Source organism: Lactuca saligna, chromosome 5 (assembly GCF_052625555.1).
Source record: "Lactuca saligna cultivar CGN05327 chromosome 5, ASM5262555v1, whole genome shotgun sequence".
NCBI lineage: Eukaryota > Viridiplantae > Streptophyta > Magnoliopsida > Asterales > Asteraceae > Lactuca > Lactuca saligna.
The window spans coordinates 302,806,794-302,824,116 of record NC_136421.1 but is presented as its reverse complement, the minus strand read 5'-3'; the positions used below and the strand labels follow the sequence as shown (position 1 = coordinate 302,824,116).

Sequence of the window (17,323 nt, the reverse complement as noted above, 5' to 3'; positions counted from 1 at the left end):
TATGAGACTTAAATCAATTAAGTAGTATGATTACCAAATTTCGTTAATAAATTTTATTCGACTTGAGAAGGTTATTATGAAATTTTTAACTAATAGAAAGATGACACTTTTCTTGGTTCTTATAATAATTAATCGATGCTGACAATTCGGTGGAAATTAGGAAACACATGTATGGTGAGGAAACTCCTATAGTTATCAAATCAATTCCTATCCAAGTGAAGTAATCTTTCTTTAAATCAGCTTTCAAGCTTCCTAATCTTGTTCACAACACTAAATCCGGTATTCATGGGTGTTAAGATCCCGATCTTGATCTTAGATATCACGGTTTTAGAATCTGGCAAGAGAAAAACAACCATAATCATAGTATGGTCTATCGAATGCAAGATCTATATTACAATTTTAGGATCCGAGCTAGGATCTTAGGATCTTAACAAAATCACACTTGCTCAGTTTTATTATACAATAGAGCATCACTACTTCATCAATTCATATCAAATTGGTGGAGCACACTCATGATGCTCCATGTGCAACATGACCGCAATGATCATGTTTTTTTTTTTTTTTTTTTTTTAATTAAGATGTTTTTTTTCCTATTTTTTTTAATTCATCAACATCAAGTTTTAATGTATAGGGCAATACCAAGTCCTTGCGAATGAATTTGAATATGGTAGGATTTTTCAATCCTGGTTTTACAAAACTTAAAAAGACTTTCGAGGTTTATAGAAGAATATGATACCATCCCGAGGCATATTTTCTATTTATTTAGGGAGGATTGATTTACCACCGGAGCGAATAATTGATTGTGTTGAGATGGTATCGTAAGGAGAGATGGGATCTCCCAAAAAGATAAAGGGGTGGGGTAATTACGAAGGAGGTGTGGGTTGGCAGTGAGAAGGAGGAGGGAATGAGGGTGGGTGATGATGGTGGCAGAGGAGGATGTGCATGTGAGTGGTGAAGATGAAGGGATGTTTGTGGTGGTAGCGTAGAAGGAGATGTATGTGGATGCGGATGCGGATGCAAAGTGCATCGAGAAATTTGTCAAAGATCCATTATTTTTTTGCGGTCGTAAAACCTCCTCTAGTTCTAATAATATCTTCAACAGTGGCAGATCTTAGTGGAGCCCGGGGGGTCCATTGCTCCGATTCCGACACGTAGTGTAATTTTTTTTTATTTATTTATGTTTTTTCTATTAGGTGCACCAGGTTAAAATACGAGTGCCACTACTAATTTAGATTTTTTCGGAAAATTTTTTTAATACCACCTGTACTAAAACATTCTGCGTCCGCCACTGATCTTCAAGATGGTCTCATTCGGCCATAAGCATGCTAATCTCCACATCTACACCATTCTTTATACCATCTTTTACTTCGTAGTTGTAGTTAGATATGGAGTGTATGCCAACTTACAAACATTTACATCCTCATACCATCTCAAAATAAGCGTTACATCAATTCCCCTTGCAAAACGTATTAAGAATCTTGTCATATGATGCTAAAAAGTATATATATATATATATATATATATATATATATATATATATATATATATATATATATATATATATATATATATATATATATATATATATATATATATATATATATATGGGCTTAGGGAATATATGGCTGTTATGTACCTAATTTTAAGTATAAAACCATAAAAACTGTATCGTTTTAACCAAATGCAATCAAATCTCTCTACCATCTTTCTTGCATCTTATATTAGATCTTATGCTACTCTTTGAATATATTTTTTATGGAGTTTTATAAGTTTAATTTTGAACCATAAATCGTGTATAATAATATTTCACAATCTACCTATATGTCTTCCTATTGAAACCTAATGCATAAAACTATAGTGAAATATTAAAGGTGCTTATTAAAAAACCCAATAAACCTCATTTCATAACCCTTGAGAAAAACTATGCAGGATACATAAAGTAGGTGACGAAGACAATTATAAAACTTAGTGGAGGTCTAATAAATAACACATTCGAAATACATAGATATTGGTGATGAATCAACTTGTATATTTATACAAGTTTACTTGTATTTCCCCCTAAAACTTGGAAAAATCGAAAATGAAGGGGTATGAACTCACCTTATGTGTGTTTTCTTGGTGGATAAGAGGTTATAGATGGAAAGATTCAAATTAAGAACACTTGAAGATTTGAAGTTCCTATAAATAGTAACACATGATAATTTGTATAAATGGATTGAAACTAGTTTATAAGTGTGTAGAATCACTAGATTATGAATGAAATACTTACCAAAAACTCAAGAACCAACTTGGAAGAAATTAGATGTGGAAGTTGAGAGCTCTTCTTGGAGAAGAAGAACAAAAATGAAGAAAATGATGAAGGGAAAAGGCCTCCCGGTCGAAGTTAAAGGAGGGTTGGGAAAGAGGGGTGGGGGTGGGTTGGGTGGGTTATGGGGGTGGTATAGGGGGCATGGATTAGACTAATGGTAAGCTACTCTAGGGTTAAAGTGACTGGTTATTTAAGATGGAGGGATAATGACTTAGGAGGGTAACTACCTCTTATCCGTGTTCACATATTGACAACTTCTTCTTTTTTGTACATAATAAAACAACTAACTTGTTTTAACTGTTTAAATTATACCAATATTACCGGCTAATACATGTTTTAACCGGTAACTCAAAGGGAAAATGACTACGGAGGGTAACTACCTTTTATCCGTGTTCACATATTGGCAACTTCTTATTTTTTGTACATAAGAAAGAAACTAACTTGTTTTAACTGTGTAACATCCCAAAAATCATGACCAAAAATTTCGTTTTTAATTTAATACTAAAACCATAATTGTCAAACCATTAATTTAATACTCCAGCATCGGGCCTTGCCCGACATCAGGCCCCGCCTGGCATCGAGCCCCGCTCGGTATTATACAAATTTGTCTCTCTTAGGCCCCGCCTGTTTCCGGACCCCGCCTGCTAAACACATACAATCATCTAACATGCTAACACATAAAGAAACATACTCTACTGTATCCCTGTCCTAAGAAACATACTCTGCTAATAATGAGATATAGAACTTCGTCCGTACTTAGCTAGTTCCAGCCAGGGCTTCAATAGTGCAAGGTGAGTCTCCTCACTGTGTGAATGGGTCTAAGGTCATAATGCCAGCCCATGTAGTCTATGAGTAGGAAGACTCGGGGGTTAGCCATAAGCATTATTTGCTAGTATGTTATTCCAAACCAAGGTCTGATGTCGGGCGGGTGCCTGAGGAATGTTTTCATGTTAGATTATACTTGTTGTATGTGTGATACTTGTATGTGCCTGGTAAAGAGGTGAGTGTGGACAAGCTCCCGTATCTCATCACTAGCTTAGTACGAACGATGTTCTATATCTCATTATTACCAGAGTATGTTTCTTAGGACAAGGATACAGTAGAGTATGTTTCTTTATGTGTTAGCATGTCATAGGATTGTATGTGTTTAGCGGGCGGGCCCCAGAGATAGGTGGGGCCTAAGAGGGACATATATGTATACCGAGCGGGGCTCGATGCTAGGCGGGGACTGATGTCAGGCGGGGCCCGATGCCGGAGTATTAAATTAATGGTTTGATAATTATGGTTTTAGTATTAAATTAAAAAGAAATTTTTTGGTCATGATTTTTGGGATGTTACACAGTTAAAACAAGTTAATTGCTTTCTTGTGTACAAAAAATAAGAAGTTGCCAATATGTGAACACGGATAAGAGGTAGTTACCCTCCTAAGTCATTTTCCCTTTGAGTTACCGGTTAAAACAGATATTAGCCGGTAATATTGGTGTAATTTAAACAGTTAAAACAAGTTAGTTGCTTTATTATGTACAAAAAATAAGAAGTTGCTAATATGTGAACACGGATAAGAGGTAGTTACCCTCTTAAGTCATTTTCCCTAAGATGGAAGTACAGCTTAATAACTAGTGACTTTTTATAAATAAAAAAAGTCAAACATTTATAAACTCTAGGTATTTTTATAAAAATGATGGTGTTTTATAACATAAATATGGTATAAAGGATGTATAAAATACTTAATTTGAATTATAAAAATTCAAACTATTATAACAAACATTATTATCAAAATAATAATACGTTACATGAAAGTTATGTTTTATTTCCAAGTTCGTCTCTTTAAAATTTTGGAGTTTAGCCGGGTATTAGATTTTGTCATATTTGGTGACGAATTCACCAAAAGTTTGTGTCTGAAGCATTTGTTATGAATTTGCCACATAGTGTTAGGTTTATGAATTCCACTACATTATGTTACGCATATTGTTTATTCTCAAATTATATATAGCTGAATTATCGAGTTGTTACATTACTACCCCTAATTAGGGTGTATATTCGATAATTGGCAATCCCGAGAGGTACTTTGTATTATAATTTGTAAGTTGTACATTAGGAACATTAGTAAACATCGCGTAATTCCTAAAATCCTAATACTAGTTGAGTTGACTTTGTTGACTTGTTGACTTTGTTTGATCCAAAAATTGACAGTTGTCACACATCATTTTTGGTTTATGAAAATAATTAATATTATGGGGCTACAATCATGTTCTTTGGTTGGAGAATATGAACTGTGTGTGTGTGAGAGAGAGAGAGAGAGAGAGAGAGAGAGGGGTGGGCCCAACTTTATTATTTATTTTCTTTTTCATTTAAATTAAATATAAAAAACATTAAAAAAAATCAGAAGGGCATTACAGGCATTTCAGTTTAACGAGGGACCAAAACCACAAACAAACTATCTCAAAAAGACCATGAAGCCAAATGAAATGAGGCTTAGACTAAACCTCGAAAAAATACATACTATAGGGACCATTTTTGCAGTTTTGTCAAAATAATTTCGAAAATATAAGATTAGTAACTTGTGCCCGCCGCAACGCACACGTCACCCCTAGTTGTGACTTAAAATCGTAAGGTTGGATGGTGTGGATGTTGGATTAGTGTCTAAGTCCATAACTATTTTGGTATGTACTTGACCCGATGGTGCATGGTCCTTTTGGGTTGCCTTCACCAAAGCAACTTGATAGGATGAATTATGGAGAGTAAGGATTAAATATGATTTATTATGGGAATAATATATTAAAGGAGAAATCATATTGTTTAATTAATATTAGTCAATAATTAATTGGTAATTAGTTTTGTGACTAAAAGAGATTAATTAAACTTAAGGGACTGGAATTGTAATTATAAGATAATTGCAATTTGGGCCATGGATTGCCTTGTATTGAAGGATGGACGAATTCTAATGGGAAACCCATAAGGAAATCGTCCATGGGCTTAATTAAAGGAGTCTATGGGTTGCTTAGGGCTTAAGCATCCAAATTAGGGTTTCCTTGTTAGATAACCCTAATAGCCCAACTATATAAAGACCCATTAAGGCTCAAAAACGTGGCCAATGTTCTTGTAAGGGTTTACACACGTTTTTGGCAGCCTCCATCCTCTCTCCTCTTCATCCTCTTGCTTATGGTGTTTGTGAACCATTAGAGGAGTGACACTTGTGACTCTAAGCCTTCCAAAGTCAATACAAGGAGATTTGGGATTGTTATTGCTACATAATAATCAAGGTAACATTATAAACTCATTCTTATGTTAATATGATTATTTGAATACTAGAATTAGGGTTTATAGTCTTGGATTCAAAGCATGTACAATAGAGAAACCTAGATCCAAGCATTAGGGTTTGTATGAGCACATAGGATGTCTTATGACCAAAACCCATCAGTGGTATCAGAGCCTTGATTGGTTTCTATTGTATTGATGCATATTTGATTGTAATAAGCATTGAAAATCGATTTTTTTGAGTTTTGAAGGTTTGACTCGCCGAGTCACTTGGTGAACTCGCCGAGTCAGCTGGACTCGACGAGTCAAAGTGTCTGACAGCTCGTTTTCGCGATTTTCTTCCTGTTTTGGTTTTGGATAATTACCATAAACTCGTTTTTGTGATAAAATCCGAATTTTTTTCATTATTATGTGATTATCCTTACCTAAATAGAAGATAATTGTCAAAATTTAGATAATCACTTGTTTTATTAGATAAAGTTTGATTATTTGTAATTTAGATTTGAATTATCTTGTGAAATAGTTTCAATTTATCCCTTTAGGTTTTATAGTTTAAATTTGAACCCCAAAAGTTTTGTTGTTTTGAAATTTAAATAGTTAAAACCCTAATGTTTTGAAAAAAGGTTTCAAAACTTGCAATCAAGTTTTGGGATTTAAAAGTTGATTAAAAGTTTAATTAAGAATGTTAAATTCTAAAACCCTAGTAAAGTTTTGAAAAAGTTCAAATCACACCCTTATGGTTTTATTAATTAATTAAGGAGTATAATTAAAAGAGGTTTAATAAATCCATAAAAGTTTAGGTTAACCATTTAATTGAATTAAAAGTATAATTGTTAAAGTTAACCATATAGTATTTTAAAAGTATAAAATACACCCTATACTATATATAACATTAAAAGTCTAACATTATATATGTGTATGAGTAAAAGTCAGTCTTACCGTTAGTAGGCCTCATTCACGAAGCTGGTCTATAAAGGGTGTTTAAGGAAATTGCCTATAAAATGGCGATTGAATGGGTATCCACTCTTACCCACCGCACTCTTGACTAGTGGAGGGTCGTTAGCTGAACGGGTAGGATAGGACGAAACCTTCCATTATAAGTATAATGAAATACAAAGTAACTAAATGTTTTTTCAAATTCCCAATCTTAGTTACTTAGGCAAAAGTGAATTGATGCAATTCCATGAAATTACACTTTGTGCCCTTGCGAAGACGTTAGTGGAGCGTGTGTGGTTTATCGGCACACTAAATGGTTCTAAGCAAAGGTAGCAAAGGGTGAATCAATGTTTGTCATAGTTCGGTGGAGCGTGTGTGGTTTACCGGTACATCGAATAGGTGATTGTAACATGTGAGGGCATCATGTAGTTTGCATGGTTATTCACACCGGCTTTGTGATCCTCGGCATCCCAATCACAAACAAGAGGGGCATATCGAGATTTAAACATGCCATTGAAATGTTCAATGAATCTCAAAGGATCTAGGAGTTTTCATAGATTTGAAACTTAAATTTCTTTTTCGTTTTTCATGGTGGAAATTAGTGAATCGTCATTCACTTACCTTCAAATGTTCTGCAATTTGGGTTACGGCATCCCTCTCCCGAGTTGTAGGATATTGTGTTGGGTCCTAGCCTTGGGATTTCATTTGGGTGATTTACCAAGGACTCAATCAATCAACTAACTTGAATTCGTTTTCTCCCGATGTCAAAGTTCGACAACTATAGTCTTCTCAAGTCCCGTGGAACAAGCATTCCACATGAAGATGATATTCCACGATTCGATCGAGGAACAAGAGATCATGCTTCACTTCCTCCTCCTCCTCCAATTATTCTCCCTAACCCACAAGATTGTAAAATTGAAAGGTTCAATATCACTCAAGCCCTTTTGGCAAGTGAACTTAAAGAGGGCAAGTCGGTGTGTGCACACGTCTTAGGGATGAAGTCACACATTGATAGACTAAGAATGATGGGATCCGTTGTCGGTGAAGCGATGATTGTTGATTGGGTTCTTCAGTCACTTCCTAACTCGTATAGTGAGTTCGTAAGAGAGTACTATATGATGAACCACGACGTGACACTTATAGATCTCACCTACATGCTTATTGCTGCTGAATCAACAATGGTTTGGCGCAATAGAAAAGCAAAGTTGATTGGTGAATCTGCCTTCAAGACCTCTATGGATATAGACAATGGCAATGAAAGACATGCAATGATCGAAAAGTTTGATCATAAGAGAAAGGCGATGTCTGAGGTAGTTCCATGTGTTGTTCCAAAAGAGTCAGTTTGCTTTTATTGCCAAGAGAAGGGGCATTGGAGACGAAGTTGCCCTATCTACCTAAGAGATCTAAAAGATGGGAGAGTCAAAAGTATGACTACGCTTTAGGTAAGAATCCACTATCTAACTCCATTAAGTTCCTATTCATTGATTCTTAATACATGATGTGATAAGATTACATTTGAATGTTTTGTAGGATCGGTGAAAAGAAAGGAAGCTTGATAAGAGAGCAAGATGAATCTAATCACAAGAGATGGATCTTGATCGCATGGACTTGATGATTGGATTTTGAGCTTAGATAGTTATGATAGAGTTGTTAAAATTTTTTCATTTTTTACATAGTTTTCAATGGATTTTGCATTGTAAGGACAAATGTTTTTCCGCTGCTTTTATAAATAAAATAAATTTTGTTTGACTTATTTATTTATTTGTTTACTTCCTTGCAATGAAATCGTTATGTGAAAATTGATGTTTGAATATTTCTACAACGAATGGATATGATTCTTAGTTATGTTATTTATGGAAATGTCGAGAATTTACCAAATAGGGAGAGTTTCTCATCGCCCAAGTTTCAAATTGGACAGAAACTTGGAATCATGCAACGTGGATGCACGATGAATGAGAAATTTTGTATTTGGAAATTAGACTAATTCATTGACAAAGTGTCATGTGAAGGACTAGGAGATCGAGTACACAAAGTTGTGTGTTGATCAAGTTCACCATAAGAGTAACAAAGATATTCGTCATGATTTACTAAAGGCTTAGTAAATATGATTACACTTACAAGATTAAGTGTAATTTTTGAATTGATTAAAGAGTTTAGATCAATAGTAAAACGAATAAGAAGAATCAAGTAGGCAGAAAGATAAGAGTTTCTCCATTCTAAGAAGAAGGGAGAGTAGCTTTTATGCTTTATGATAGGTCTTAACGATTAAGAACCATATCTCAATTGATCCTCTAATGAGTCTTGGTACAATTGTATGTCCAAGAAGAGGAATCAAAGATTGAAGAAATGGTCAAATCAAGAAGTCAATCATACTTCGTTCCAAAACAAGTCTTAAAGTCAAGATTGTGACATTGAGTGATTAGTATTAAGAAGGTTTATAACATTCATCAATTGTGGAAAATTGTGATGTCTTGGATAAGACAAAGACCAACTAGGACCAATTTATGAAGTGTTTTGATAAAAGCTACACTAACTCTTGAATATTTGGTTGTCAACAAATGTTTATTGACAAGACAATCTTATATGTCAAGGAGTCAGTGGGAGTCTTAATGGTCTTGAAAGGTTTCAAGAACAAATCAAATAAACCTTATTGATCATCACTAGCACACGAGTTGAGGTTTACAACCTATCGTGAAGACATTATTTTGTTTCTGTGCCAATCCAATCGAGTTAATTATGCATGTGAGTCCTATGAGTTCTCATTTGAATGCATAAAAGGCAAGGACCTTGATCAATGGAAAGTACATTGATAGGAAAAGGTGAGCTGCTTAACTACTTGGAAGACGTGGTGGGCAGCTGTGCTACCATAAGGCAAGAAATCAAGATTAAGGAAGTTCGATCCATATGAGTTTGAATTTGTCGTAAACTTTAGTTTTAACAAATTCACATGGATAGGAACACATACACCGTTTAAATCTAAGTGTCATAAGATTTCCTCCTTCATGAAAATGATTGTGAGGAAATGCTTTCACTAAGAAACATTTTAAAAGATAGTGATTGTAAAATTGCATTCTCGAATTCAATCATGGTTACGGTATCCCTTTCCATAATTTGAATTGTGAAGTTTGGCAATTAGTCTTAATTGTTTAGACACACATATCAACTATCAGAGGCAAAGGTGTAAAAGTTCAAGAAGCCTTGATAAAAGATTATCAAAGCACTAAGTATTAGAAACATGAACTTAAGAAATTCAATAAGTATTGTTTTTCTGAAAGTTAAGATGTTTATGAATACATGTCGAAGCTAGTGGGAGCATAAGTGTTATGTTTTATAATAATCATCATGATAGTGGGAGCATAAATGTTATGATTGTATGATTATTAAGGCACGTATTGCATAGTTGGCAATATTAATTATAGAAAACAAGAGTTAAACCTTGCAAAGTAGTAAGGGTTATAAAGTTGTTTTGCTATAACTAAGGGAGAGAATATTATGCTTCATTTCAAATCTAAAGGATTAGGTTGTGGAATGTTAATAAATTTAGTCAAGGGTACATAGTGTGTTCTTAAAATTTCGATTATGATTACGGCATTCCTCTTCACAATTCGAATTTTGAGAACATAGCAAATAAAACATTATGCATCATGTCCCATACGCTTCGAGTATAGGATCGATTGCAAATGATTTAATGTTTTACCATTCTAAAATTTTCCAAATGTCTAGCGCATTTAGAGGGAAAAGGGACTAGAATCGGTTTAGACTAAAATAATTAAACAACTATCAAAGGACAATCCAAAGTTCGACGAGGATTGGTCGCTTGTGAGTAGTTGGAAGTATAGTATTGGAAATTATGGAAATGTTTCCATATTGGATGGACAATATCGACATCATTACGAATAGATAAGATTCTATTAAGAAATGAGTTGTCATATGGAAAATATGGAAGCGTGTCCATATTAGGAAGTAAATATTGAAAATCTATGTCTAGATTAGAAACTTTTATGCAAAAGAATGTTCAAAGAAATGTACTTTGATTGAGAGACATCATATCTAAGGAATTGTCTTGTAACAATCTCCGATAGAGGACTTTGTAATATCATTGGCAATAGTCTTTGAGACTTTGGTGCAGTGACATTACAAAAGGATCGTTGCATAAAGTGTTAGAATCTAGTATATTCTATAAGTAACAAGAATTTGATATTCTTACACTTAAGAAAATGGATTTGGAGTTGTAAAATGAGAATGATTGGAAATGTGTTCAATTTGTCTATTTCACAAAAGTAAGAACCATAGGTAAACATTGTGTGCATGCTAGGAGCATGGGACAAGTGTAATGATTCAAGTAAAAAGTTGATTACCCGAAACGACAAATAATGAGTAATCGATATGGTGATAAATAAAACGTGTTTTGTTTATACTCAAAGGTTTGAGGCCATATGGGATTAGTATTATTCTTGTGTTTCACTTTGCATGTTTTGACTTCCAGAATAATTGAGTTTATTAAGAATAATCGAATTATTCAAACGGGCCACAGTCGTTCATATGTTGGAAGTAGATATGAATGAAGACTGTCGTGAATTGGTGTGTGGATTGTCTAAAAGAGTATTAGATATAAGCAAATGTTTGCTGCAACGTTCATGAGTGCTTATGAATATGATTTGAGCATTGGATTAAACCCACGCTCACTTGGATCACTATCTCGAGTGATTAGTGAGACGATAACATCTTATATTCTTCAAACCGAGATGTGTGAGTTGTATCTTGCTAATCGGTTGCACATTTATAATATGTAAACGCACCAGTAACTTGGTGTTATAAAACATATTGTTGTGTGTAATTCGGTGAGTGAGTGCAAGCAAGCATTGTATCAAAGTTTATCCGTTCCTTTTATCCAAGGTAGGATAGAAGCGATATCTTTGGGCCCCTCGATGGTTTTAGTGATGACATACGTAAATGCTCGGCCGGGCTAGGACTAATTTGATTTGTTCAGTTAGTCTGTCGTCATAAATCAGAAATCGAGATATAGTACAAAGAGAATGATTTGAAATCATATCTCATATGATATCTAGAATGGAGGGATATATGATCCCTTATCTAAGGACACGCGTATCTGATAGGATCAGAGTTGACAGCGGCTTTGGAAAGCTACGATTGCAGATCAGGATCTGAAGTCATACGCAGAATAGTTGTTAGACTTATCCAAGTGGGAGACTGTTGGATTAGTGTCTAAGTCCATAACTATTTTGGTATGTACTTAACCCGATGGTGCATGGTCCTTTTGGGTTGCCTTCACCAAAGCAACTTGATAGGATGAATTATGGAGAGTAAGGATTAAATATGATTTATTATGGGAATAATATATTAAAGGAGAAATCATATTGTTTAATTAATATTAGTCAATAATTAATTGGTAATTAGTTTTGTGACTAAAAGAGATTAATTAAACTTAAGGGACTGGAATTGTAATTATAAGATAATTGCAATTTGGGCCATGGATTGCCTTGTATTAAGGGATGGACGAATTCTAATGGGAAACCCATAAGGAAATCGTCCATGGGCTTAATTAAAGGAGTCTATGGGTTGCTTAGGGCTTAAGCATCCAAATTAGGGTTTCCTTGTTAGATAACCCTAATAGCCCAACTATATAAAGACCCCTTAAGGCTCAAAAACGTGGCCAATGTTCTTGTAAGGGTTTACACACGTTTTTGGCAGCCTCCATCCTCTCTCCTCTTCATCCTCTTGCTTATGGTGTTTGTGAACCATTAGAGGAGTGACACTTGTGACTCTAAGCCTTCCAAAGTCAATACAAGGAGATTTGGGATTGTTATTGCTACATAATAATCAAGGTAACATTATAAACTCATTCTTATGTTAATATGATTATTTGAATACTAGAATTATGGTTTATAGTCTTGGATTCAAAGCATGTACAATAGAGAACCCTAGATCCAAGCATTAGGGTTTGTATGAGCACATAGGATGTCTTATGACCAAAACCCATCAGTGGAATCGGTTAGGCTCCGCTAAGACCTCGGCAAGCTCAGCAAACACTGTGCCGACCCTCGGCTTGCCAAGCTTGACTCGACAATTCGGCTACTATTCGCCGAGGAGAGAGACGTTGGAGGATGTATTGGGATAAGGAAATTAGTGGTCAATGTGATTATTTTTTCAAAAAAAAAAACCAAAAAATCCTCTTTTTTACCTTAAATACATACAAATCTTTCACATATTTTACCTTACTTCACAACCTTCAAATTATCACTCAAACCATTCAATTTTTTTTTGAAAAAATAGCTTCCTCCACCAACCCAAAAGCTCAAAAAAATATCAAACGAAACACTCAAAACCCAAACGTCTCTGCCCACAACCGAGTTATCGGGACGCGAACAAGAAATGACTTTAAAAGCTAAAGAGAAGCTTGCAAAAAAATAACATTTAGTTTAGGTTTTTTAATTTTATTGTCATTTTTTTAATATTTCTATGTTTTTTTTTTTTTTATTATTATTTTTTTTTTAAGTTTGTAATTTGAATTTCTATGTTTTTTTGGTGTCTTGTATTTTTATTTTAAGTTTAATAAATTTTAAGTTAAAAAAAAATGTTATGTTTAAATTATTTATTTTGTATGTTTTACTAAGAATATGCTAAGTGTGATTTTTATAATCAAACTTTAGAATGTTTGCACAAAATACCCAGAAGTTCTGTTTTAATCAAACGAACCCCAATAATTGTCTTTAGTTGCTAAACTTGCACTCCAGGATACCTTCTTCTACCCACAAAACCCCAAAAGCAACCCCTCCTTAATGAATCGGAGCTTTCAAGCTTTCATCCATGGCAGAGTAAGCTTTTTTATCTCCCTCTTTCTCGATTTCTGTCTCAATTACTCGTATTTCGATTGTTTTCGTGTTAATTTGTTTTCAAATCGTTTACAGATTTAATGGCCACACAAAAGATCACTACGATCAACAAACCGGTACGAGGATCTCATCATCATCTTCACGATCAACATCAACAACGAGCATTCACGTAACCGCACTCGATGGACTCGTAAACGTGAACTCTCTGTTCACAATCGCAGTGTTCGTCGGACTTTCTCTCACCACTCCCGGCCAACGCAGCCTTGAGAACCGATCCGCCTGCGACGCCGACATCTCCGTCGCCAAGAAGCTTCTGGTATTCGAGGTTGTATCGTTTAGCTTCTTCCTCTTCTCGTCTCTCGTCGCTCAAGGTCTTAAACTCGCCATCAATCTGCTGAATAGCAAGGATGCTGATGAGGCTTTTAGGGCACACATTAATCTGAAAGCGTTGAGGTTTGGGATGCTTGGATCGGCTGTTGGATCAGTGATGGGGTGTTTGTTCTTGATGCTATCGATGGTGAATGTGATCGAGATTCGACTGGGGATGTTGTCTTGTGGGAGTCGATCGACTGTTAATGCAGTTGCTTCCATGATTGTACTGGTCACTTCTGCTCTTTTGGTTTATATTTCAACTGCTGTTTATGCTTTTCTACATTGAATTGCTTCAACAATTCGATTAAGCCAGAAAAATAGTCAAGTTGAAAAGCTGCTTCTTGATGGGTTTATGTAAAGAAATTTGACCCATATCAGTTAATTCAGCTTCAATTTCTGTTCTGTTTGTTTTACCACGAATTGGAACTGAAACATCAAACATGCTGTGTTGTATAAGAAGACATTGATTATTCATGTCAACAATCCACTTTTACTGCTTCAGTTTTTGAGTTTATGTATTTTGGATTAGTAGTTCTCCACCTGCATATGCATATATTACTTTGCTATACCACTTACGACAATGAACTTTATGAAAACACAATAGGCTAAAAAAATCAAGCAACGTAAGTTTACTGATTTTAAACTAAATTTCAATGCATCCACCTTCAAGTCTTGACATTAACGTAAGCCAAACCATAACCTTTTTTTTTTTTTTTTTTTTTTTTCAATCTTGATAATACAGACCCCAATCCTTCTTGCAACTTAAAATACTTGTAGTGTGAGAGCCTCTAATTAAGCATCCACAAATATGCATTATAAGGATTAATTTACACCAAAAGAAACTCCAATCACCGAAACCAAATTGATGGGTATCTTCAAACAAACCGACACGAATTACTCTAATGAACTATTTAACCGATACAGGTTGAGATGACGAGGCTTCCAAATTTTTCTGAATTGTCTAAGATTGGTACAATGTCTCACGGCTTGAAGCATGATCATTGGCGAAAATCGATGGGGAGTTGGGGATAATAAGAGAAAGCTATCAGATTTTCATAGAAAAATATATTAAGAGGTCAGATTAAGAAGGAAATTACGACGATTGAAATCTTTTTTAGGCTGAGAGTGAGAGAAGAAAGAGTACCGTGAGTTTTATATGTTGAGAACTTGAGATCAACATGTATGTCCGTAATCCGGATATTAACAAAACTAACCATTATGAAAAAGATTCTTAACAAAAATGACCCAACCTTTCTCTGTTTTGCAAATCGATAAGTATGTCCGGAACACTATGTTCCAGAATAACATTGTCTGCTCTAGAGCGACAGTTAGGTTGGTGAGATGTGACATAAAGATATTATGGAATCTAAGATGGCGTAAAAAAAGAGAACATTCCAAAATCCATATTATATGTTTCAGATACACGTTCTGGATTGGTTTTCATATTCATATTTTGAGAAATTTATTAATTTCAAAACATTTTTAAAAATGAGTTCATCTAAACGAGTTTACGAAGAAAACTGTCAACCTTCATCTTAGCTTACATAATCTTGAAATAATCGATTCCAGAAATGTTACCCACATCAAAAGATGTGAACCAGCATTTTGAGTTTTTGTTTTTCCCATGTGATGTGAGGTAAAATACATTCATAATACAACATTTGTTTTCTTGCAATTGCAATTTCATTAATATTGTTATGATTGATAGTTCCATAATTTGCAGATTTCGACATTTTTTTTGGCTTCATGCTACCGGTAATCTTCATAGACAATGCTCCTCTAAAAATGGAGTATTTACGCACAATGTTTATAGCGGTTGTCATAGATGGAAACTATCATCCTCTTCCCTTATCCTGCAGTATTGGCATGCCAGAGAGTGTCAAATTGCAATCCTAGTCATTTTTATGAGACTAAAGGAATGTCTTAGGGACGTTAGGGGTGTAGCCTTCATATTATGTCTTCCCATATTCATATCATGTGTATTGTTCTCGGAATTTGATTTCAAATTGTGATCTAGGACCAAAGAAACTCGACCATTTGAAGTTTTATTCATGTAAGTCGTATAAAATGTCTGATTTTGAAAAAATTAGATAGATTAAAACATGCAACACTATCAATGTGACAGACTTGATTGGTTATGAAAATGGGCAATGGCATTTTCTCTAACATCCGTTCAACATAGCGACCCTTAATATTCTTGATGCTATGTACATGATAGTGATGGATGAACATGATGTATCGATAATGTGGCCCATTGAGATTATCCACGACATGATTTGAATATTGGTATACTCAGTACAATAATGGACGATATATATATATATATATATATATATATATATATATATATATATATATATATATATATATATATATATATATATATATGGGAAAGTGAATATATGGTTGTTATGTATGTAATATTAGGTATAAAACCATCAAAATTAACTTCATTTTGATTAAAAAAAACATAATTTTTCTTTCATTTTTATCTTCTTCTTCTTATTTTTGAACTAACATTAATTTAGATTTCTTGATTCATCACCAATATCTATGTATTTCGAATGTGTTATTTATTAGACCTCCACTAAGTTTTATAACTATCTTTGATACCTACTTTATGTATCCTGCATAGTTTTCCTCAAGGGTTATGAAATGAGGTTTATTGGGTTTTTTAATGAGCACCTTTAATATTTCACTATAGTTGTATGCATTAGGTTTCAATAGGAAGACATATAGGTAGATGGTGAAATATTATTATACACGATTTGTGGTTCAAATTTAAACTTATAAAACTCCATAAAAGATATATTCAAAGAGTAGCATAAGGTCTAATATAAGATGCAAGAAAGATGGTAGAGAAATTTCATTGTATTTGGTTAAAACGATATAGTTTTTATGGTTCTATACCTAAAATTAGGTACATAACAACCACATAAGAATTTTGTAAATTTAGATAATTATTTAATTAAGTAAATATAGATATTAAATAATTTTCATAATTGTATGTATATTAAATGATATTCATAATTATAATTCTCTTTTTATGGAAATTAATTAAATTCTTCATTAATGTCAGTAATAACATTTTTTCAGAATGAATTCACATCTAAGTTTTTATGTATTGGTTCGTGTTTTGTTTATGGATTCACTCACTTAAAATATAACAAAATTGATGAAATATGAAGAATGATAGTGTATTCTACTAGAACATACTTTCATTATGTTAAAATATACTCTTATTCTTTTAGAATAAACTCTCATTATACTAGAATACACGCACGTTCTCCATGTTCTAGACAACTTTGTTGTATTTTGAGTGAGTGAGCCATGAAACAAAATACGAACCCATGCATGGAAATATAGATGCGAATTCCTTCTGAAATAATATTATTGCTGATATTAATGATAAATTTAATTAGTTTCCATGTAAATTAAATTATAATTATGAATATCATTTAATATACATATAATTATGGAAATCATTTAATATTTATCTTTATTTGATTAAATAATAATTTAACTTTTTCTAAATTCTTATTGGTACATTGTAGCACACAATAGATGTGAGAAACATTTGAACCTAGCTTTCTCT

At 33.7% G+C, this 17,323-nt stretch overlaps 1 protein-coding gene across 1 annotated transcript; it reads left to right on the top strand.

The window, feature by feature from the left end:
- Positions 1-13,226: 13,226 nt before the first annotated feature.
- Positions 13,227-14,229, top strand: LOC145048421 (uncharacterized). The gene is made up of 2 exons (XM_078996894.1): positions 13,227-13,338; positions 13,432-14,229. Exons 1-2 carry the CDS (start codon positions 13,331-13,333, stop codon positions 14,012-14,014), a joined length of 591 nt encoding a protein of 196 aa, XP_078853020.1. The 5' UTR covers positions 13,227-13,330; the 3' UTR covers positions 14,015-14,229.
- The last annotated feature ends 3,094 nt before the right edge of the window (positions 14,230-17,323 follow it).